This window comes from Stegostoma tigrinum, chromosome 4 (assembly GCF_030684315.1).
Source record: "Stegostoma tigrinum isolate sSteTig4 chromosome 4, sSteTig4.hap1, whole genome shotgun sequence".
Taxonomy (NCBI): Eukaryota; Metazoa; Chordata; class Chondrichthyes; order Orectolobiformes; family Stegostomatidae; genus Stegostoma; species Stegostoma tigrinum.
Window position 1 is genome coordinate 44,901,434 of NC_081357.1, and position 23,431 is coordinate 44,924,864.

At 41.1% G+C, this 23,431-nt stretch overlaps 1 protein-coding gene across 3 annotated transcripts in view; it reads right to left on the reverse strand.

Moving 5' to 3' along the window:
• The window catches only part of map3k5 (mitogen-activated protein kinase kinase kinase 5), a 182,896-nt gene extending 171,861 nt beyond the window's left edge, over positions 1-11,035 (reverse strand). For 2 of the 3 annotated variants that reach the window (XM_048531149.1, XM_048531150.1), the window contains exon 1: positions 10,417-11,035. In XM_048531149.1, coding sequence (XP_048387106.1) covers positions 10,417-10,792 — 376 coding nt within the window. In that variant the 5' untranslated portion in view covers positions 10,793-11,035. Of the gene's footprint in view, positions 1-10,198; positions 10,390-10,416 lie in introns of those variants that run through there. The other variant, XM_048531151.2, reaches the window with a different exon arrangement.
• Between the last annotated feature and the right edge of the window lie 12,396 nt (positions 11,036-23,431).

The following is a 23,431-nucleotide window of genomic DNA, read 5'->3' on the forward strand; positions in this document are numbered from 1 at the left end:
ACGAAGGAATGTTCTACTCCACTTGGAATTTATAGTGTCCAGTCCATTATGGCGAGTAGTGTCATTTCTGGTTTTGATCTGGATGGGTTTGTGTATGGAGTCCAATTCTATGTGTTTGCTGATTGCATTATGGGTTGAGAACCATGCCTCTAGGAACTAAACAGACAACAATGAGAGGACACAGTACACCCAGACACACTGGCCACACTGCCCTACATCAAGAACATATCAGAGCTAACAACAAGACTCCTACGACCATTCGGAATCAGGGTAGCACACAAGCTGACTGCCAGTCTATGACAAACACTCAAGGATTAAAGACCCTATTCCCACATCATGCAGAACCAAGTGGGTTACAAAATACCATGCAATAACTGCCGCAAGCATTACATCATGCAGACAGGAAGGAAACTAGCCATTAGAAAACATGAACATCAGAGAGCAGCAAACCAGTACAATGAACTCTCCTTAATATCGGTACACTTGAACAATGAATGCCATCAGCTTAAGTGGGACAACGTAACTATAGTAGCCAAACATAGATACGCATGGGAATTCCTAGAGGCATAGTTCTCAACCTGTAATATAATCATAATGTAATGTAATCAACAAACATATATAGTTGAACCCCATGTACAAACCCATGCAGAACAAAACTGGAAATGACACTAATTACCATAACTGATCGGACAGTAGAAATTCCAAGTGGAGTAGAACGACACCACACTTCATTGCAGTCCTCACCGATGACGTTGCCTAGCATGGTGATGAAATGTCTGAACAAGAACAAGCCAGCTCAGCAAGCAAGTCAACAACTTCATACAGGAAAATGGAAAGGATGTAGGATTTGGAGTTCTTCTCCTTGGCACACTTGGGGTTTTGTGGTTAACACATCCTTCAACTTCACAAAATCACTTCAGGTTTTCTGCATTTCTAATTTTTGCATCACATCTGCCACTTTCTACAAACATTGAACTCAGTCAACACACTTAGTTTCATAGCTCGGCCATTCAGCCATTGCACCTGATTTTCAATTCCCTCCATGATCTTGCCCCTGCCTAACTTCTTCTGCAGTGTCATAATCCTCCAAGAGCTCTACTCTGCCTCTATTCTATCCTCTTTCATAGCCCCAATTTTCATTTGTGACTTCACCTGCTTAGGTTCTAATCTGAAAATTCCCTCCTAAACCTCCCAAACTCTCTGGTTTAAAGTGCTCCTTAGAAGCCAGTGCCTTGACTAAGCATTTGGTCATCTGTCCTAATAACAAAAACGTGACTCCACGTTAAATCTTGTTTGATAATGCCCTTGAGAAGCACTTTGCGGTGTTTAATATATTATAAGAACTATATACATGCAAGCTCTTGAGTAAGGCATGATGGAACATTTCCTGAAACATGTACAAATGTTACACACCTAACTCGATATTAGTATCTTCCTACGGAAGTGCATTAACTTTGTCCTGAACAATGCTCAAGGGATTTGCATATTGCCATCAAAATTCCTCAGTTAACATGGATCCTTACTTTCAGCACATAATCCATGAAAGAGAATCGCGACTTTGACTTTGTGTACCCATCGGTGCACAATCAAACCCTTACTGGGATCAACATCTACCTTTAACTTCATGAGGAGAAGTGAAGCATATTTTAATTTGTTTAGATTAGCTCCAATGAGATTGTGGTATAAATCGAACTGAATCAAACTACACAATCACTAATTGGCACACAATGATCATCAGCTTCACCAAATTTCACCAACTTCATGTGTACCATCATCATCAGTCCAAGCCTGATTTTGTCATAAAGCACCAGTTACGAGGTTTCTCTGCAAGAGAAATCTCAGCTCCTTCAGAACTCCACAATTCGCATCTCATCACTTTCAGCAATTCTCATTCTCCAACATATTCAATTACGATCTCCACTTCCAGATCTCTTTTTGGTCTTGCTCCATTTGATTTTCACAACCTCTTCCAGATTCACGTCATTACTAAAACTCACATCTTCCCTAATCCACTTTCAGCAATGCTTGGTGACATATGTCACATGTTGATTCGATGTACTGGTTAGTTCTATTAAAATTAATGTGTAGATTTAAACGATGACTTCAAACTGTGGGTCAAAGCTTTTCCTCAAAAATCAGACTGCAGTTTGTACAATTCCTCGAAGTATCTGTGAATATAATAAGCAGCAGAGGTTTACACACAGAGCAACATTGATGCTGTGTGCACTGCTGGGCTTTTAAATTCTTTCATGGAAGCTGGGAGATGCTGCATAGGCCATCATTTATTGACAAATACTAATTGTCTTAGAGAAAATGGTAGGGAGCAGTCTTCCCAAACCGCTGCAATCATGTGGTGTAGGTACACCCATGGTGTTGTGAGCAAGAGAATTCCAGGACTTTAACTTGACAAACAAAGAGTGATGATATCAAACCGCGTCAGGACATTGTTTGGCTCGGGGTAGGGGGTGGCAGGTGGGGTCGGTGGGGGGGAAGCTTGCAGGTGGTGGTGTTCCCATATGTTGCATATTCTTATCCTTCTATTGGGATGGGGGGGGGGAAGTGATTGCAGGTTTGGAAAGTGTTGTTGATGGGGCCTTGATGAGTTTCTTCAGTACATCTTGTTGATGGTATAGTACTGGTGCACAGTGGCAGCAGTATATCAAGCTTCTTGAGTGTTGTTGGGGCTGAACTCATCCAAGCAAGTGGGGAGTGCAGCATCCCATTCCTGACATGTGCACTGTAGATGCTGGACAGGCTTTGAGAAGACAAGATGGGAGTTACTCACTTCACGATTGCTAACTTCTGACCAGATTTATCGAAACTAAGAATCTGTGTCAACTGAGTGTGATTGCATAACCCATCAAATCAAATTTTCATTTAAAAAATTTGAAAGAAACTTGTGGGTCTTGCACATTTTTAACTGAATATAAACTGATATTTTCCCAGTCACCACCAGTTCTGAGGAAGGGTCACCGGACCTGAAACATAAACTCTGTTTTCTCCTTCATAGATGCTGCCAGACCTGCTGAGCTTTTCTAGCAACATTGTTTTTGTTTTTAACTGAAAACTATTGTGTTAAAAATGCACATGCTACAATAGGTGTAACGTAGCACATGTACCATTGTGCTAATTTACAGTCCTTAAATGAACCAAGATATTGTGAGACAAAGCTGACAAAACCAACTTATTAACAGTCCTAGTAGGAACTGCTGATGCTGGAGAATCTGAGATAACACGGTAAACAGCTAGATGAACACACCCGGCCAAGATGATGCTTGGCCTGCTTATTAACAGTCCTAATGGCTGTGCAGTTAGTTGTAATTTTCAAATGCTAAAAGCAGCGATGCTTCCATAAGACTGCAGCAGTTTGTTAAAAAAATCACAATAATTGCCTTCATCATCCAGACAATTATGGCTTTTCTGAGTTAATTACAACAAATAATTCTATCTTCTCAAACAACTGTTAAGAATTGTTTGTCTCATGAATTAAAAGAGGGACAGCAATTTTAAGCACAATATCACAAGTGGGCTGAGGAGAGGATGAAAACAGCTTAATGTTGCCCTTGTTTCTAAGCTACAATAGTTTAAGAAGTTTGATATTATTTTCTTTGAACATTCTATGGTTGGAGGTTAATGACAATACTTACATGAGGAGGTGTAAATAGCCTCCACAATTCTATTGCTCACAGCAGCTTGAATTTCAGCAGCATTCAGTAAATGGAATGTCGCTCTTAGAAATAACACAATTTCCAGGCTTGAGTCTACATATTTGCTGCTGCAGGAGGGACTTTCTTCTTGCTGGTCTCCGTACGATAATGTTCAACAACAACTTTAAAACAGCACCTTCTGCTAGCCACAACACACGATATTAGCATACGCAACCAAAAGCTTAAATCATAGAAGTAGGTTTCAGAGTATCTAAAAGGGTTGGAGAGAGGTGCACAGTTACACAGATTAGTGAGGCAATTCCAGAACTTAAGGCAAAACACCAAAAGAACTGCAGATTTTGCAAATCAGAAAGTAAAACAGAAATTGCTCGAAAATCTCAGCTGGTCTCGCAGCATTTGTGGAGAGAAAGCAGAATTAGCCTTTTGGCTCCAGTGGCTTAATGTCTCGGCAATAGAGGACACAGCCACCAACTGCACAGCATTTGAAGCTGGGGGTGCTCACGAGGCTAGAATTAGAAGAATACAGGTAGGTCTCATGGCCCTGATGACTCATGACCTAGGATCCTTAAAGAAGTAACTACAGAGATGTTTGTTCACTGGCTACCATTTTCCAAAAATCATTGGATTTTGGAGGAGTACCAGAACGTTGGAAAACTATCAATGTGACATCCCGATTCAAAAAGGAAGGGAGGCAAAAAGCAGGTAACTATAGGCCAATTTGCCTAATATCTCTTGCAGGAAAACTGTTGGAATCAATTATTCAGGAAGTAATAGCAGAACATTGGGAAATGATAATCTAATCAAGAAGAGTAAACATGGCTTCATGAAAGGGATATCATGTCTGGCTAATTTATTAGAGCTTTTTGAGGAAGCCCCAACCGGAACAAACAGAGGGAAACCAGTCAATGTGTTGTATTTGAATTTCTAGAAGGCTTTCGACCTGGTACAAAAGGTTAATTCGTAAAATAAAAGCACATGGATTTGGAGGCAGCATGGAAACAGAATTGACTAACTGACTCTTGACTTGGGCAACAGACAGAGTGGGGATAGGGGTTCTTTTTCACTGATAACAAATGCTGGAGATTACTGCAAGTCAGATAGTATTCATGGACAGACAGCAAGCTAAGGTTTCGAGTCTAGATCACTCTTCATCAGAGCTGAATTGTGGGGGGGGGAACCATTTATGGTATAGTTGTGGGGGGGGGGGGCAGGAGGTGTGGAAGTGGTGGGTGTAGAGTGCTGGTGGAGAAACGATGTTGATAGTTCAGATTAAGTGATTGGAATGTGAGAATGGCAGAACAATGGTGTCTCTATCTGCCAGGCAGTCCCACTGGGATGGAGTGAGGGGAAGGAGGGTGATGACAGAATGTAACAAGTAAAGCTAAAAGAAAAGGAAGAAATAGGTGTTGGTTCACAATTTGAAGGTGTTGAATTCGATATTAAGTCCAGAAGGATGTGAAGTGCCTAGTCTGAAGATGAGATGTTGTTTCTCCAGGCTGCATTGATTCAGTGGAACATTGCAGCATGCCAAGGACAGACAAGAGGGCATGGGAGTGAGAGGTCATATTAAAATGACCAGCTAAGGGAAGGTTGGGATCTTGCTTGTGCATGGACCAGAGGTGCTCTGCAAAGTGGTATCTCAGTCTAAGATAACAAAGTGTGAAGCTAGATGAACACAGCAGGCCAAGCAGCATCTCAGGAGCACAAAAGCTGACGTTTCGGGCCTAGACCCTTCATCAGAGGCTCTCTGATGAAGGGTCTAGGCCCGAAACGTCAGCTTTTGTGCTCCTGAGATGTTGCTTGGCCTGCTGTGTTCACCCGGCTTCACACTTTGTTATCGTGGATTCTCCAGCATCTGCAGTTCCCATTATCTCTGGTATCTCAGTCTGCGGGTTTCTTCAATATAGGACACATTGGGTACAGTGAATACAATACACCAGATTGGAGGGAGTACAGCTTCACCTGAAAAGACTGTTGAGGCCCCTGAATTATGAGCAGGAAGGAGGTTAAGGGGCAGCAGTTACACCTTCCGCAGTTACTTGGGAAGATGCTGTGGGAAGGGGGTTTGGTGTTGGTGGCTGAGGAATGGACTAAGGTGTCCTGGAGGGAACGATCCCTATGAAATGCAGACAGAGGGCATGAGGGGAAGATGTGTTTGGCGGTAGCGTTCTGTTGGAATTGTCTGTATTATCCCCCTTTCTTACCTTTCCGTTAGCTTTACTTGTCACATTCTGTCGCCATGTCCTCTAACCCGTCCACCCACCCCAGTGGGACAGTTTTCTCTTTCAGGTCTGGTAAAGGCACACGGTTATTCTTACATTCCGATTACTTAATCAAAACTATCAACATCTCTTCTCCAGCAGCACTCTACCCCCACTATCGCCACATCCTTCCCACAAGTATAACATAAACGCTGCCCTCCTTCCACACTTCACTTCAGCTCTGATGAATAGTCATCTAGACTTGAAATGTTAGCTTGCTCGCTCTCTATGGATGCTGTCAAAATTGCCGTGATCTCCAGCATTTGTTCTTTTAAGCACATATTCCAGCATCTGCAATGATTTGCTCCTACACTGGGGTTCTTTTTCAGGCTGACAAACTGCGACCAGTGGGGTTCCACGGGGATCAGTGCTAGGACCACAACACACACATATAATGGGCATCGAAGAAGGAAATGAATGCACTGTAGTAAAATTTGCCGATGACACAAAAATAGGTGGAAAGGCAGGCTGCAAGAAGGATACAAAGCTTACAGAGAGATACTGATAGGTTAAGTAAGTGGGTAAAAAGTTGGCAAATATAATATAAAATATGAAAAAAATGTGACATTGTTCATTTCAGAAGACAGAACAAAATAACAGTTTATTTAAATGAAGAGAAACTGCAGAAAGCTGCAACATAAAAGGACCTGTACACAAAACACTGAACTACGAGGAAGGCTGATAAAGGTTCATCCTTATTTCAAGGGCTTGGAGTTTAAGAGTAGGGAGATCTTACTGCAGCTGTACAAGATGTTGCTAAGACCACATCTGGAGTACCTGTGATCAATTTGAGCCTCTATTTAAGAAAAGGTATTAATTGATTGGCGGTGGTTCAAAGTAGATTCTCTAGGATGATCCTGGTATGGACGGTATGGTATGGAGCAAAAGTTAATCAGGTTGGGACTCTACCCACGGGTGTTCAGAAGAATGAGAGGTGATGTTGAAACATATTGGATTCTTAATGGGTTTGTCAGGGTAAATACTGAGAGGATGCTTCCCTCATGGAAGTGTCTCAGACCAGAGGGCATAGTCTCACAACAAAGGGACATCAATTTAAGACTGAGAGGAGGAAAAGTTTCTCCTCTCAGGTTATGAATCTTTAGAACTCCTTGCCACAGACAGCTGCGGGGGCAGTGTCCTTTTGTATAGTTAAAGCTGAGATAGATAGATTCTTGATCGGTAGGGACAGTGCAGGAAAGTGGATGTGAGGGATGTTGAATCAGCCATGATCCTATTGAATGGCAGAGCATGCTTGAGGAGCTGAATATCTTACTCCTGTTCTTTTTTCTTATAATCTTATGGATCATTGGATCACGTGATCACATTGAATGGCAAAGAAGCCTCGATGGGCTGAATGCCTACTTCTGCTCTGACATCTTATGACTTTATCATTACAAAATCACACAGAAAGGTACCTTTGGCCCATTGAGTCTGTACTGCTAAAAATACACTCCAACCTACACTCATGCTATTTTCTCCATACTAGACTCTTGGCCTTGAATATTATGACACTCCGAGAGTTCATTCAAGAACTTTTTTTTGAAAGGTTGTGAGGTAACTCAACTCAATTACTCTCCCAAAGGCAGTGCATCCCAGAATCCCACTATTCACTGGGTGAGACTTTTCCTCAAATTCCTTCTAACTTCCTGCCTTTCACTTTTAAATTATGTCCCGTTGTTACTCACCCTTCAGCTAATAGGAACAGCTAATTTCTATCTTTGCCCATCATAGGCTTGTACATCTCTATCAGGTCACGCTCAACCTTGTCTGTTCCAAAAGCAGACAACATGAGTTTATATAGCTTCCCTTTATAGCAGCATGTTCTCACTGCCTGACCTTTCCACCAATTGCAACTTCTTTCTGTTGCAAACCCTCACGGTTTTGAGCACTTCTATTAAATCTCCTTTCCACCTTTGCTTCTCCAGGGAAAACTTAAACTTCCCAAATCCATCCTCCTTTACGAAACACCTCATCCCAAAAGCCAATCTCTAATGTATTTGTATCTTTCCTAAAGCGATGCTCTCGGCATATGGTGTGGTATGTCCAGAACTCCAGCAAAGACAAAAAACAGTATTTTGTAAAAGATTCATCAAAACTTCCTTGCTCTTTACATTGTCTGCATGTTTTTAAAGCTCGGGATTCTGTAGACCTTTTAAATCATTATTTCAAACTTCCACTTTCAATGACTCAGGCTCTTATATTCCAGGCCTCGCTGCTCCTGCAACCACTTTAGAATTGTGTGTCATTTATTTTGCTTTGCCTCTCCTTGCTTATCCTACACAAATGTCTCTTTCCACACATCTCTATAATAAATTTGATCTGCTAGGAGTCCACCTATTCCATTAGCCTTTGTTCTTTTAAAACCTCTTTCTTCTATTTAAAGTCTTCTCACCATCCACAATACCTAGAAAGATTTTAAATCACCAGCAATTTCTGAAATTGTGCAGTCTGAAAATCATTTGTCACTCATTTCTATTTCCAGTCAGTCGACTTCATATCAAGTCACTGTCCATTTTGTTCTATAGAAACACAAAAACTGATGGCAAGAATAGGCCATTTGGCCTGTCAAACCCATTCCACTATTCCATGTGGATAATTTTGACAGTTTCTCAACTACCACAGCCTGCACACCTCTCCATGCCTTTATCTTCTAAAAATCTATTTATTTCTCAAATATACTCAGCAACTCTACCTCCACTGCCTGCTGTGGTACAGAAGTCTATTGGTTCACTACACGGAGTAAAGAAATTTCTCCTCATTTCAGTTTGAAATGGCCTGTGCGTAATCTGAGACTGTGACCCCTTGCTCTGGACCCTCTCATCATCAGAAACACTATCTCTGCATCCACTCTGTCCAGCCCTGTCTGCGTTTTATAAGTTTCAATGATGTCTTCTTTCATTCTTCTTAATGCCAGTGAATACAGGCCCAGTCAATCCAATCTCTTCTCAGAAAACAACGTCTGCACAGGGATCAGGCTGATAAAAGAACCTTCAATGTTTCCAGCAAGGCTATGTGGCACTTTACCAAATGCCTTTTGGAAGTTTGTGCATTTTACATCAGCAACCCACGTGAAATGTGTTACCCATTAAAATTTATCCTTAGACCCTCTGAACGAAGACGTAACACTTACATTTCTCCAGTCTCTTGACACCATCCCTGTATCTAAGTAGGATTGGAAGTAATGTGACTGAACTTGTAATCCAGAACCCTGGACTAAAGTTCTGGGGACATCCGTTTGAACTCCACCATGGCAGATGGTGAAACTTTAATTAAAATGCAATCTGGAATTATAAACTTCAGTGTAAGGTAACCATGTAATCAGATGTCAAAACAAAAAAAAATCGAGTTCATTAAATCCTTTTGGGGAAGGGAATCTGTCATTCTTGCCTCTTCTGGCCTAACATGTGACTCCTGACCTGGAAGGTAGTCAACGGCTATCTTGGTAGAGAGATCGGCAATAAATGCTGCCCAAGCCAAAGACTCCCACATCTCAAGAACAAACTGAAAACAAACTGCACTTTCCACCACTGCTTCCTTCAGTATCCTTGGCTACATCCCAACATCTGCTGGTGATGTCAGTTTTTACTTAGTGTCACCCGTTCTAATAAATCCTCTTGAATAATTCTTGGTCCAACCAGGTCTTAACTTTCCCAGTGCTTTCTTCCTTCAATAAGGCAGATGCAATGTTCCTCTGACCAGATAATCAGGAAAAGCACCAAGCAGAACAGTCTAAACATTTATTGATTATTACTCACCTGTGGTGAAGATCAGTATCAGATGAACACAACTGAACCTTGTCAAATTTTATTACAAGTAGTGTTCTCCTTAACATCAATAGTTTGGCAGAACGCAGATCAACGTTACATTTAACTCAAAATTTAGCTTTTTAAAAAATAAATGGAATACTGGTCCAGGCAAAAGTGATTTTGCAGTGGAGTCCATACAGTAGCACCATACAAATTACTCGTGTCAGAATACTGTGCCAACACTGTTAGGTCATGGTTTCAATCTCCACGAGAAACATAAGTCGCCATTAATACGGTCTTTCTGAGAAGTACTGCAACACATCGCTTCGAACCTGCTTTATTTGTTACACATTATTCTGAACGCTTCGGTCTATGCACAGAACAAATGGCAACAAATTTAAACAGACAATTGCTCACCAGTCTCTAACAGATCGAACACCACTCAAGCAATATCTGTGCAAAGACAGCGGCACTTTGGGTACTGCAGAGCGACACAGGCTGGATTCACAGTGCCAACACCAACCTTGTCTCTTTCAAAGTTGTGGCTCAAGTTTCACCCTCCAGTTTACAGTGAGCCACCGGATGAAGCTGGATCCAAGCATTCAAAAAGGTGCATCATTCCAGACTGTAAAGGTCACCTACGGCAATGTTAGGACTCGAGGTCTTCAATTTCCTTAAAACAGAAAAGAGGACATTTGTGCAGAAGCAGCAGGGCTCAGAGCTCTCCCTCTCTCAGCTTACCTGCATTGTAGAAATAATCCAGGACGGCGGTCTCTCCGAAGTCCAGCTTCTCGAAAGGCACAGTATCCAGGGAGGCGCTGACACTCTCGCACGCCTCCCTCAAACACTGCAGAGCCAGGCTCTCGGCGAGCTGCAGCTGAGCCGCCTCGTTCACCACGTACACCACGGTAGTCGGCCGGTTCTTGAGCCGAGCAGCCGGCACTGAGGACGGTACCGAAGCGGCTGCCGTGTGGTCCTGCCAGTAGGTGCCAGCCGGGACACTGCTGCTGGCGCTGGCACTGCCCTGCCCCGGGCACAGGAGCGGCACCGGGACAGCGAGGCCCCCGCCGTCTCCCTCAAGGGCCGCGCCTGCTGCCGCCTCCTGGTCCAGGCTCATATCGGTTAGAGCGAAGCGGAACCGCCGCTGCTGCTGCTGTTTCAGCGACACTATGTCGCCGCTGCGCCTCTCGCTAGAGCGTAGCGAACCAACCTGCTCTCACAGACATGGGAATACGAAGGAATTACATGAACTTGAAAAGAAGCACACTGCAAAAAGCTCGTGATTCCACGCAGCGATATTAATACTTGCAGGAATTAGTCCGATCGCCCCTGCCTGTGTGTATGCTGCTCTGGTTACACTAACCAGTCAGTCCCAAGTCTAGATTTTTAGGGGCTGTCCGATTACCAAAAGAGGACATCCAATCCGAAGGCCCAGTGCAACACGCCAGGAGGAGGCGTGGAGTACAGTATAGCAATAGAGTTTATGCGAGTACCCCACCACTGAACGAGCTCTGGGTGGGATTTTTAAACATGCACGTCATGTTTCAAATGTATTTCCTCACTGCATCTTTGGTTATCTTACAGAGTTACAAATATGGGCTACACTGTGTGTGCCATGTTGATGGCAAACACGCCTTTGATAGTGAACTGTAACTCATGCACTGCGTCAATGTTGGCACTATTTATCAGAGCGCCAATCTTTCTTTGCTTGACCTGGATTCCTAAAGAGCCCCGTCAAGGCAATCATCGGGTCCCTTGCACCCAAACTGGGACAACCTCGTTCCCCCCCACCCCTCCAACCTCCCATTTCCTTCCGTCGCCTCTTGACCTCCCGCAGGTATATTTATATTCCTGCTGGAATCTATTTCTGGAGCCCACGCCTTGAGGAAGTGTGCCCGTTCTTCTCAGATAAGTTTAGACACAATGGGTTGACAGGATGTTTAGTCAAGGGTGGGGTGGCCAGACTGTCAAAATTAACAACCAGGACGCATTGAAAATGTAGGGCTCGCTGATAATTGGTATGTTCAGTCTGGCGGAAGGGCACTTTACGATAGAAGGTCACGTGATGACATCTGGAATATTTCCAGCCAAAGCTGGCAAGTCTATTGAGAACCGGACTTTATATCCTTTAGTACTCTTACATAAAACCGAATGGCTTTCTCACCACCACCTCTGCAACTGGATCCTCATGCTTCTGACCCACAGACCACAATCAGTGAAGATTGACAACTGCACCTCCTCCATGATAACACTCAACACTGGAGCCCCCCCTCTCCCCCCCCCAGGATGCGTTCTCAACCCCCTACTGTACTCCCTGTACATCCGTGGATGCCAAATTCTGAATGAACGCCATCCATAAGTTTGCTGATGGCACCACTGTGGTAGGACAGATATCAGCCAGCGATGAGTCAGAATACAGAAAGGAGATAGAGAGCTTGGTGATGTGGTGCAACAAGAACAACATCGCTCAATGTCAGCAAAACTAATGAATTGATCATTGATTTCAGAAAGAGGGGAGAACACACCCCCAAACATCAGTGGTGCTGAGGTTGAGAGGCTGGAGAGCATCAAGTTCCTCAGAGGGACGATAACTGACAACCTGTCCTGGACTTTCGACATAGATGTGACTGTCAAGAAGACACACAACATCTCTGTTTCCTCAGACAGCTCAGGAAATTTGGCATGCCCACAAGATCTCTCGCCAACCTTTACAGATGCACCATTGAAAGTCCAGGTGTATGGCAACTGCTCTGCCCAGAACCATCAGAAGCTGCAGAAGGTGTGGGCACAGTCCAGACCATCATGGAAACTAACCTCCCATCCGTGGACTCCATTTACATGGCCTGTTGCTGTGGAAAGGCTGCCAACATGATTAAAGACCCATTACATCCAGCAATGCTCTCCCATAACCACTTCAGTCAAGCAGAACATAGAGAAGCCTGAACACATGTACCAACAGCTTCAAGAATTGCTTTTCTTTGCCATTACTAGATTGATGAATGGATTCTCTAACTTCAAAATATGCCGATCTTGCTAATGCCGATCTTGCCTAGTGCACACCCTGCGCGATGTAACTTGCAAGTGGTATGGAGAGGAGGTCGAACCTCTCTGATAATTAAAGTTGAAACACAAGCTCCCAGTCTGTTACAGCAGGAGCCAACTAACAATAACATTCACAACACAACCTACAAATCTGCTCTAAAACTTAGAAGCAGGAGTAGAGGTCCTCTTCCAATAATTAAACCCAAATCATCCAAAGAAGCTTGCCTCACCTCGCCTAATCTGTGAAAAAGTGCGGTTAAATGAAAGAAAATCCCTGATATTTACTTTATAAGTAACAAGTAACAATTTATTTATTTAATGCTAACAGTGAATGCATTAACAGAATTACTAACAAACTGAATAATTCCCCCAACTCCTAACCATTTCCTAACTGAACAAAATTCTACTGGTATGCTGTTCCACTAAACACAAGTCCCCCTTATATAACCCGTGTAATAAGAAAAAAAATTAAAACTTTGTCTCTCAAAGTTTGGGAATGCTCTACCTTCTCCGCTATCGTTCCAATCATAAACACGTTTATTCTACTAATCTTGCTGTTAGGGATGTTTTCTCTATGAATTCTTCTGTGAGGACTCTTAACTAACAGTGTCATGGTACCTCTTATGGATACATGGTGCTTTCTTAGACAGCTTATTGATTTCTTGAGAGAGCTAGATGCTTATGTCTCAGATGGCAGTTTGCTCTCACCCTGATTTTCAAAAACCCTCTGCTTACATATCTTGGATGACATATCAGCTTTCTTACAATCCTTCTAATTCATGAACTCTATGCAACTTCATAACATATACCTCTGTCTAACTTTTTTTTCACCCAATGATCTATGTGTCCTTGCTGAATATGATCTGCCTGTACAGCTCATAAACAAAGCTTTTCACTGTACTTAGCTACATGAGACAATAAATTAAATCAATCACCATGATATATTTTCCTTTGACTAACTATTCTCAATGCAGCCAATTAATTATTTACATGCAAAGACCATTATGGGTAATGCAAAGCATCAAGTATGAGGGAAGGGTGGGGGAAGCAGAAAGTGGCTAAATCAAAATGGAATTGGTGGGTCTAGGCCCGAAACGTCAGCTTTTGTGCTCCTGACGGAATCCTATATCCCATTCCAAATTTAATATGCAATATATAATATTTTCTAACCACAGACATTTTCAGCCAAATGCTGAACTTTAAACAAACAACTGTAGATGACGTGTGCATGGCTTTTGTAGCCTTTCAGCTATCATACACCAGGGCTGAAAACTGTAGATACACTCAGACTAGTTGTGCAGTGAATGTATATTGTGATTATTAAGAATATTAAAATCATGTTGAAGCATTTCAGTATGCTGTGTGAAGACAAGATGAATTTTATTGTAAATACTGTAATTTTCAAGTGGAAATACTGGTCATGTAATTTTACAAACTATATGAATTTGACTTAACAAAAGTAATACCAGGAAAAGGCAGACTTGCCATAAAACTGGAAGAGGAGATTTCCATAAACAGTTTGTGCGTTGCTATACTGGGAAGAAGATGACAATATAAAGGGTAATATTCCAGTTCTGAGGAATTGTTTGTATTGAAACTGAACAGGAAGAATCTAATACAGCCGGTTAGTTGTGTGCGTGGTTAGAGGTTTTCTTTGCATTTAAACTGACAGCAAGCTAAATTAAGGCCTTGCTAATTATACAGTGTCAGACACAACTCCTTTTCATCAAATACTCTAACTCATTGCGTCCAGGAAATAACAACTAATGCTCCACCCAGATTTATCACTGAGAACTGCCAAAATTGAGAGAGTAGGAGTTGAACCCCATTCCTCAAGTTTCCAGCTATTCAGTTTTGTTTTCATAAACTATTTCTGGTAATATTACAGTACTGTAGTTTGAGAATCAACATTTAACGTAAAACACTTCCTCAACTGGTCTCACGATGAATCAAAATATTGAACCATTATGTCATTCTCTATTCATGGTATTGTATCAGAAAAAAATCATTAAGTATAGAAATCTCTTGTTACAATATTTATGATTATGCAAAAACTCTGTTGATCAAAAATGCCTCGATCATCTCAGTGAATTCCATAAATTGCCGTTCTATATAATTATGTAATAGGTCTTTGATTTCTTTTCAATTTTTTTTGCAACACATTACCAGTACTAACAGTGCCACAGATTCAGCCAATACTTCCACGTTTAATTCACAGCAAGCTCTTGAGATTGTTTACATTGGCTGAACATTTGGCTGTTTTTGGCTGGTTATCCAAACCACCTGCAATACTAACTATATTCAGGCAGCTTGAGCTTTTAATCACCTATAAAAAGACACAGCATTCATTTTGAGCACCAAAGAAACAGGGTGGATATGTTGTTATTCTGCAAAAACATTCAACTAATTGAAAATGTAATTAAATACTTTTCTTAATAAGGATCCAGCAGAGTCCAGATTACTACAATTTCAAAATTTGTTGACTTGAGACATAGTTGATTCAAACATTATGTGTAAAACTTTATTATGAGCTGGTAACAGAAGTATTGCTTAGTTTTAAGGGGGTGGGGTCAGTTTTCGCTGTTTTAAGTCAGCTCTGGTCCAGTTGACAGTATTTTCTCCTGAGACAGTGCTGGTAGGTTTAAAACAAACACAGAAAATGCTGAAAAATCCCAGCAGGAATGGTAGCTTCGCTGGTGAGAATCAGAGTAAACATTGCGAGTGCAATATAACTCTTCTCTAGAACTGTAAGGTTGAGATATGGCCACGTACCACTCTAGGTCATAAGCATAAAATGTAGGTACTGATTGTGTTGCACTTTTGGATACGCCATATTTTGCCGATAACTTCAAATCAAGGTCCCATCTATCCTCGCAAGCAGAAGTTCACATGGCATTATTTCAAAGAGTGTGGGTGTTTGCCCTAGTTTTGTGGCCAATATGTATCTCTCAACCAACCTGTGATTATCTGTGTAGCCATTATCTCACTGGGTTTTTGAGTAAGTTTGCTGGGTACACATTGGTTGCTGCATTTATTACATTACAATATTATGTGCACTTCAAAAACAAACTTTATTTACTGACATGCGCTTTGGGATCTCATGAGGGCACAACGTGTGCTTCATAAATGTAAGTTCTTTCTGTTGGTCAGTTGAATGGAGGAAAGTGTAGGATTCTCATGTTACCAGTAAGTTGTGAAGGGGCAGTGAAACTATTCAGGGCTGCAAGGCCCACATTATTGTTTTGCAACCTGCAGTCCTGCTTCTCCGTTTCAGAATTTTTGTATTTTACCAGCAGATTTTACTAAGCAACTGTCCGCAGTATCTTCTTTCCAGTAGTCCTACATCAGTGGCAGTGTGGGCCTACCTATAACAAATGGACTGCAGCAGTTCACAATGGCAGCTTACCATCACTTTCTAAAAGGCAATTAGATAAGAGTAATAAATTTCGGCTCTGCGCACAAGAGTCACATCCTACAAATGATTTTAAAAAAGATATATGCCCATCATAGGAAAACAATTTGCATAGATTTATGATGACTGGGCTGCCCAGTGCTCCATGAATAAATGCAGCCAAGCAGTAAGTTTGGCTTACCAGCTCTAATGAAGAGTCATCAAGACTTGAAACTTGCTCTCTCTCTCTCTCTCTCTCTCTTCATGGATACAGACTGACCCACTGTGATTTCCGGCATGTTTTTGTTTTCAGGCAATAAGCATGTATGTTGCCAACTCCTACAGCTTCCCCCCAGAATGACTATACAAGCAGCCTGTGAAATCTACAGCCTGTAAATTCCACTTTCAGCAGCGGATCCTCTTAGATTCCTGCTGCTGATTCTGAGTAGGAAGCAGAGAAAAAAAGGGGTCTAGGTGTCGGCATTTGGGAGGGCAGAGAGGAAAACGATCAAGAATTGAAAAAAAAGTAAAACTTGTGAATGAGACCTACAGCTATATTGGAGTATGTTTGAAAATTGAGGTCCAGTGTGACCAAGTGTTACTGGTTTTTCACTGGTTTTTCTCTCTGGGTAGGAGTCCAGTGATTGGGACTGAAGGTGAAGTAACAGAAAGTAGGTGTCAGAGCCAAAGACAGGAGACAGAAACTAAGATTCAGAAGTGGATTCAGGACTCAAGTAAAAGAGGAAGGCAGGGGAATGAGTTGGCAGTGTAGATTAGCACAAATAAAATCTGGGTATAGATCGTGGTTTCCCAGTTCAGAATTCTCATCCTCACTTAAAAGCTAAGGTCCAACCAGAAATTTAAAAAAAAACAGAAAATGCTGGAGAAAAATAATTAATGTTTCCAAGCCAATATGACTTCTTCAGAACTGAAAGTCAGAGTTGTATGACATAGGGAGACAATTGAGGGTTTTTAGAAGTGAGGTTGATGAAAGAGCATTATACATATGAAGCTGTGCACAGGGTTTGTAATAGCTTGAATATGTTGGAATATAATGTGTAATCATCGGTGTATCATTGATCTATTATTTAATGTATCACTGTTGATTATAGGGGAAACATGAGAGTTACCAGAAACAGAAATTACTGAAAAAAACTGAGCAGGTCTGGTAGCATCTTCTCTCCACAAATTTCTAGCATCCATGGTTCTGCTTTTTTTTGTTTTATGAATGTTACCAGAGTTACTTCCAAGCTAATGGTGCAATTTAAATGTGCTGCTTTTGGTTAGTAGGCAAGCCATAGCTTTTTCCATCTTCAATACAGTAAACATAAATATTATCTTGATGCAATAGGACAAGTATTTGCAGGTAAAATACACCTGTGAGGTCAAACAGGAGTATCTACAGTTGTAGTTGGCTGTACTGTACTTAAATGAACGTTGATGCCAATATCAGACGGTAGCATTTCATCCCTTTGAGAAATGCAAAACTGGACAAAAATTAGATAGGAAAATAACGTAATAAGTTTACTGAATCATTATGCTTAGGCAGGTGTAAATGAATGATATATATTCTTATTATGAATATTTCTCAATAAAATTTATTGTAAAATTGGCATTATCTGCCATACCCTGGGATCGAGCAAAAATATCCGAGGCAATGGTAGGGTTAAATTAAAAGCATCTCATAAAGTATACTGCAACTCATTGTATTTTAGATTGTCTTCACATTTCACTCTTTTAATTGTAAACATTGAAGGAAAAATACTTCAACCACCTTCTTTTACAGTCATTTAATTCTGACAAGAGCACTCGTTCCTGTCGTGACAGTGACACCTGGGGGCAATGTCTGAGGCTCCTGCTGATGGAGCATTCTGGTTGATGGTGTGCTGGATAATGCACACTTCACTGCATTTATATTATTATTACACAAACCACTGTCAGGATATTTTAAAAAACAAAGAAAAACATAGAAGCAAAATGTATTTTCCCCTGATGTTGAGTTTTAAAATTCAAGTTAATTATTTGTATAAAATATAGGGTAATAAAGATGGAAGTGACAAGGTGAGTAAGTACATGCTAATATGAAGATGAATTTAAAACCGGTAGGTCTTCCAGCCTATCAGGAGAAACACAGATCCATTCCGGGAAACTAATTCAAGAGGGTCAGTCATGTTACGAATTTGCCACTTTTTGACATTGTTTCCTGATGCCATCTGGTGGGCAGTCAAGGTATTATTTGACGCACTGACATTACTTGGTTTTCCACAGCATTTTCCAAACTTTAAAAGCAATCATCTTCTTTAGTGGTCTGTCAGAAGGCAGGTCCTTGACAATTATTTGCCAAACTACCACCATTTTTCTGTACATTGGGTAAGCAGACGAGGTTGGTCCATGCCTACATTAGCTAGAGCAGGAACAAACACAGAGAAAACAGAGTTAACCCTTCCTCAGAGGTCATCGGACCCGAAACATTAATTCTGTTTTATTCTCCACAGATGCTGCCAGACCTGCTGAGCTTTTCCAGCAACTTTGCTTTTGTTTCTGGTTTACAGCATCCACAGTTCTTTTGGTTTTTACAAACACAGAAGATGCAAGAGAAACTCAACAGGTCTGACAGCATCTGTGAAAAGGAAGATTCATACCCGTGTCACCAGGCCTGCTGAGTTTCTTCAGCATTCTCTGTACTTGTTTCAGATTTCCAGCATCTGCAGTATTTTGCCTTTATTCCTGGAGCAGGGATTGACTCCATGATGTTGGTGTTCTGATCCACACATTAGTCATCCAACCAACTGAATAATTACCTCCCACTAAAATATTTATTGAACAACTCCTTTTCATGAAAAAAGTAAAACATTTATTTACAATGTTCGAACCTGACAGCCATCCCTATCTTTACATTCATGTCTTCTTTGTGAGATACAACTGTTGGTCCCTCTACGAAAAGAAATTGCTTTAACCAAATATGTAGCACAGTTGTCAAATATTAAACCATGTTTAAAGAATTTGAAATTTCAATGTGACTAGTAATTCATTAGGAATGACGTACCTAACATTCTAGCAATGTGATGTTTTAATGCCACAGATACAGCTATGTACATTGCTTGCCAGGTTTTTCTAGAAGCCAACTTATGTCTAAACATAAGACTTGGCCTGAAAAGTTTGGATGGTGAACACAAATATTGCTGAGTAATATATTGCTAATGCTGTTACAGTTTTATGGAGCATGAATGATATGATTATTTTCTGCAGCAGGATCATTAATCAAATCATAATTTAAATTATGGCAGGTGATTGGTAGTTGGATAGCATTTATTAGAGAGCAAAGCTGGTGTGGTTTTACGTAAATCTTTGTCAATCTTCAGCTGATTTGCTGCTGTTCATAATGTTCTGTGTCAAATGTTTACCCCTTGTGGCATTGTTAGCAGGGCATGGTGGAATCTGTTGTATCCCATATGCCATACAGTATATTGGAGAATGGTAGCCATAATGTGGAGGTGCAGGGTTGGACTGGGGTGGACAAAGTCTGAAGTCACAACATAACATTATAGTCCCATATGCTCCTTTGTCAGGTAAACTGACAGTGAAATGACAAAGGAACAGCGTTCTAAAAGCTTGTGATTTCAAATAAACCTATTGGACTACAACCTGGTGTCGTGTAATTTCTGACGTTATATGGAAGAAACCATTGATTTGCAGTGATTGGATAAGTAAAATGGAATTTTATACAGAATATTGTGGGAGTTTATCTTCAATCTTGATTTCCATGATTTTGTGTATATTTATACAATTTACACTTATGAGACTGATAACAATGTTGCAGCAAATTGGTACACTGGTCCCAATTGATCGCAAGTTGCACACAGTTCAACAAGCAGATTTCTTGACCCTGGGAATGTCAAGACAGTCCCACAATGCCAGGTGAGTCTGGTATAGAACATAGAACATAGAAAAGTACAGCACAGTACAGGCCATTTGGCCCACGATGTTGTGCAGTGGAATAATCCTTCATTGGCTTCATTGGCTCAAATCGACTAACCAGTACGGTATGATATTTTATCCCCCATAAGACACTTTATTTATTTAATTTGTAGAGAAACGTTATATAGTAATTCAGCTTCATGACAAAACATAAAAGTTAATTTTTCAATACAGAACATGTACTCCAAGGTTCCTCACTAAACTTACATTAACAGGTTATATTTATTATATTCATTTTATGTTATACATCCCATGCAGTTTTACATGACCTCTCGCCCATTGCCGTTCTGTGGCATGAGGGCCTTATGCAGTGGCCTTACCCCAATGAGCATTGACTGCTCCAAGCTTTAGTAATCTTTTAGCACTTGGTCCTGAACCTTGAAATGTGCCAGACTGCACTATTTGGTCAGAGATAGCTCTTTGCTTTGGAAGACCAGCAGGTCTCAGACTGACCAAAGTACAAATTTCACAGACTCCAGGATTAGTTGATGTTTCTCTTGTTATGCATTACAGTGGACTGCCTGCAGACTGTCAAATACTGCAGTCAAGCAATATCTTAATTTTAAAATCCTCGCCTTTGTTTTCAAATCCCTCCATGCCCTTGCTGTGCCTTGCCTTTGGAATTTCCTCTAACCTGACAATCCTCTGAAATAAATGTGCTGCTCTAATTCTGTCCTTTTGTGATTTCTAACCATTTTCTCCACCAAAAGTGGCCATACCTAGGTCCCAAATTCAAGAATTCCCTCCCCACACTTGTCTGTCTCATTTTCCTCCTTCAAGACATTTGCAAAAAATGTTTTAGAAGTATAACTTTTGGTTTTGAGAATTGAAGATTTAAAGGTAAGTTTATTGGACCATTTGGTATGAGGGGCTGTTAAACAAACAATTCAGAGGAGGCCTGTGCTTATATAGTAAGAGTCATAGAATCCCTACAGTACAAAAAGAGGCCATTTAGCCCATCAAGTCTGCAACAACTCTCTGAGCAGTATCCTACCTGGAGTTAGAAGTGGGAAAGAATTAAATAATGGGAGGCTCTTTTCTAAGCTTCTTAGTTTAGGTGAAACGTCTGCAGTTGACTTATATGTTACTCTAGAAATATTTGGGAATGGGAATTAAGGAGTTTGAATTTCTGTCTGGGTCACTTCAGGGATGCCATGTTACCATAGGTTGTAGGATGGTGATATTGGGTTTTATGTATGTGATACCTCACAGAAACAAGCAGTCAGAATATTAAAGCAGATCTGGGACAAGGACAGTAGTAATACAATATAATGGATGAGTAATCCAGAGGGCCAGGTTAATGCTCTGAGAAGAGAGGTTCTGAGAGGACTTGAAGTTCAATCAATAAAATTTGGAATTTCTACTGAGATCATATCAAGATATTTTCTTAAAATCCATTTGACCAAATGTTTGCACATTTGGACTAATACCTCCAAATGTGACTCTGTGTCATTCTTTGTATTGTAACATTCTTCTGAAATGCCTTGAAACACTTCATGATGTTAAAGATGCAACATAAATATAAATTTCACTGTTTTTGGATTGTTCAGCATGTACCTTTACAAAAACTGCTCCTGTTCTTACTTTTCAAAGGAAAATTTCAGAATGAGGTGGGTGGTACTATCTCCTCCATCACAGCCATCTTGAGAATATTCTCCTGCCTGTTGGAAGTTTTCATACAAGTGATTTTTGGTTGTCATTATCCAATTAACTGGAAGGTTCAATGCAGTACAGATGCAGGCATCCTTCACAACACTGAGATCAGTTAGATCTGTAGCTTAACTGAGAGTCAACATGCTTGACACAGCTGCATACAAATTGGGCATTAGGATGCAAGTGACATTTAGCACATTTTTATCCCCATTTTTGCAGAGAATTTTATGTCGTCTTTCTATGAATTTGGCCCATTTATGAACTCCTAAGAAACTGGAAGATAGGGTGACCACCACGTCAGAGCAGACTGGGCTATAACTGCACCATGTCCAGAAACATGGAGAACACCTCACACAGTAGGTCCTTACCTACAATGGAGAGAGACCATTGTTCCCAAATGCCCAGTTTCTGCTTCACTTTGACCACATGCTCTTTCCAGTTCTGGGTGCACCCTTCAGACCTCCTGAAACAAAGTGACAGCACAGGGGGAAGTGATGGCGTAGTGGTATTATCACTGGACTGTTAATCCAGAGACCGAGATAATGTTCTGGGGACCAGGGTTATATTTCCACCATGGCAGATGGTGGAATTTGAATTCAATAAAATATCTGGAATTAAGAACCTAATGATGACCATGAATCCATTGTCCATTGCCAATTGTCAGAAAACCCATCTGGTTCACTAATGTCCCTTAGGGAAGTAAATCTGCCATCCTTACCTGGTCTGGCCTACATGTGGCTCCAGACCCACAGCAATGTGATTGATTCTAAACTGTCCTCTGGGAAATTAGGGATGGGTAATAAATGCTGCCTAGCAGCAATGCCCTCATCCTGTGAATGAATAAAGGAAAAACAAATCAGATAGTGTGGCTGGACAGTGAAGGGGACAAAAGATTGGTTGGACCTGTTCACAAAGAACATGAACCTATTCTCACCCATAAATAATTTTGACCAGAATTGAAGTTGTTTTAAAATCACAGAATATCTACAGTGTGGAAGCAGGTCATTCAGCCCTGAGACCCACCACCCCTTCACAGAGGTGCAAACCTACCCTTCTATGCTATTCCTGAATTTCCCATGGTTAATCTTGACAACCTGCACATCCTGGGACATTACGGGCACTTTAGCATTGTCAATCCACCTAACCTGTGTATATTTGGATGGCGGGAGCAAACCGTAGCTCTGAGGAAATTCACAAAGACACGGGGAAAATGTACATACTCCACACAGACAGTCACCCCAGGGTGGAATCAACCCCAGCTTCCCAGAGCTGTGAGGCAGCAGTGCTCATCACTGAGACACCATGCTTTTGTTGAACTATGTTTCCTGAGATGAGCTTGGCTGCTAATATGACAGCATGAAGATTTGACACATTCTGCCTAGTTCGTCACACCAGCTTCTGGAAGCCCAAATAGTAGAAAATTGAGTTAGAAATATTACTACCTATATCTGAGTGAACTGAGAGGAGAAGGTGATCCTAATGGGTAGTTCCAGGAAAGCAGTCAAGGAGTTCATATTTATGCCCATGAGACAATGCATTCATGAAAAACATTTAAGTAATCTGACCAGTTTTGTTATTTGCTTTTATTTTATCTCTTGGCTTTATTTGTTCATCTGTCTTTTGTGTGAATAGGGGCTGAAAACAAGCATTTTACATTTAAAGCACAGACATCAATCAGCTTGTGCTTTTTAA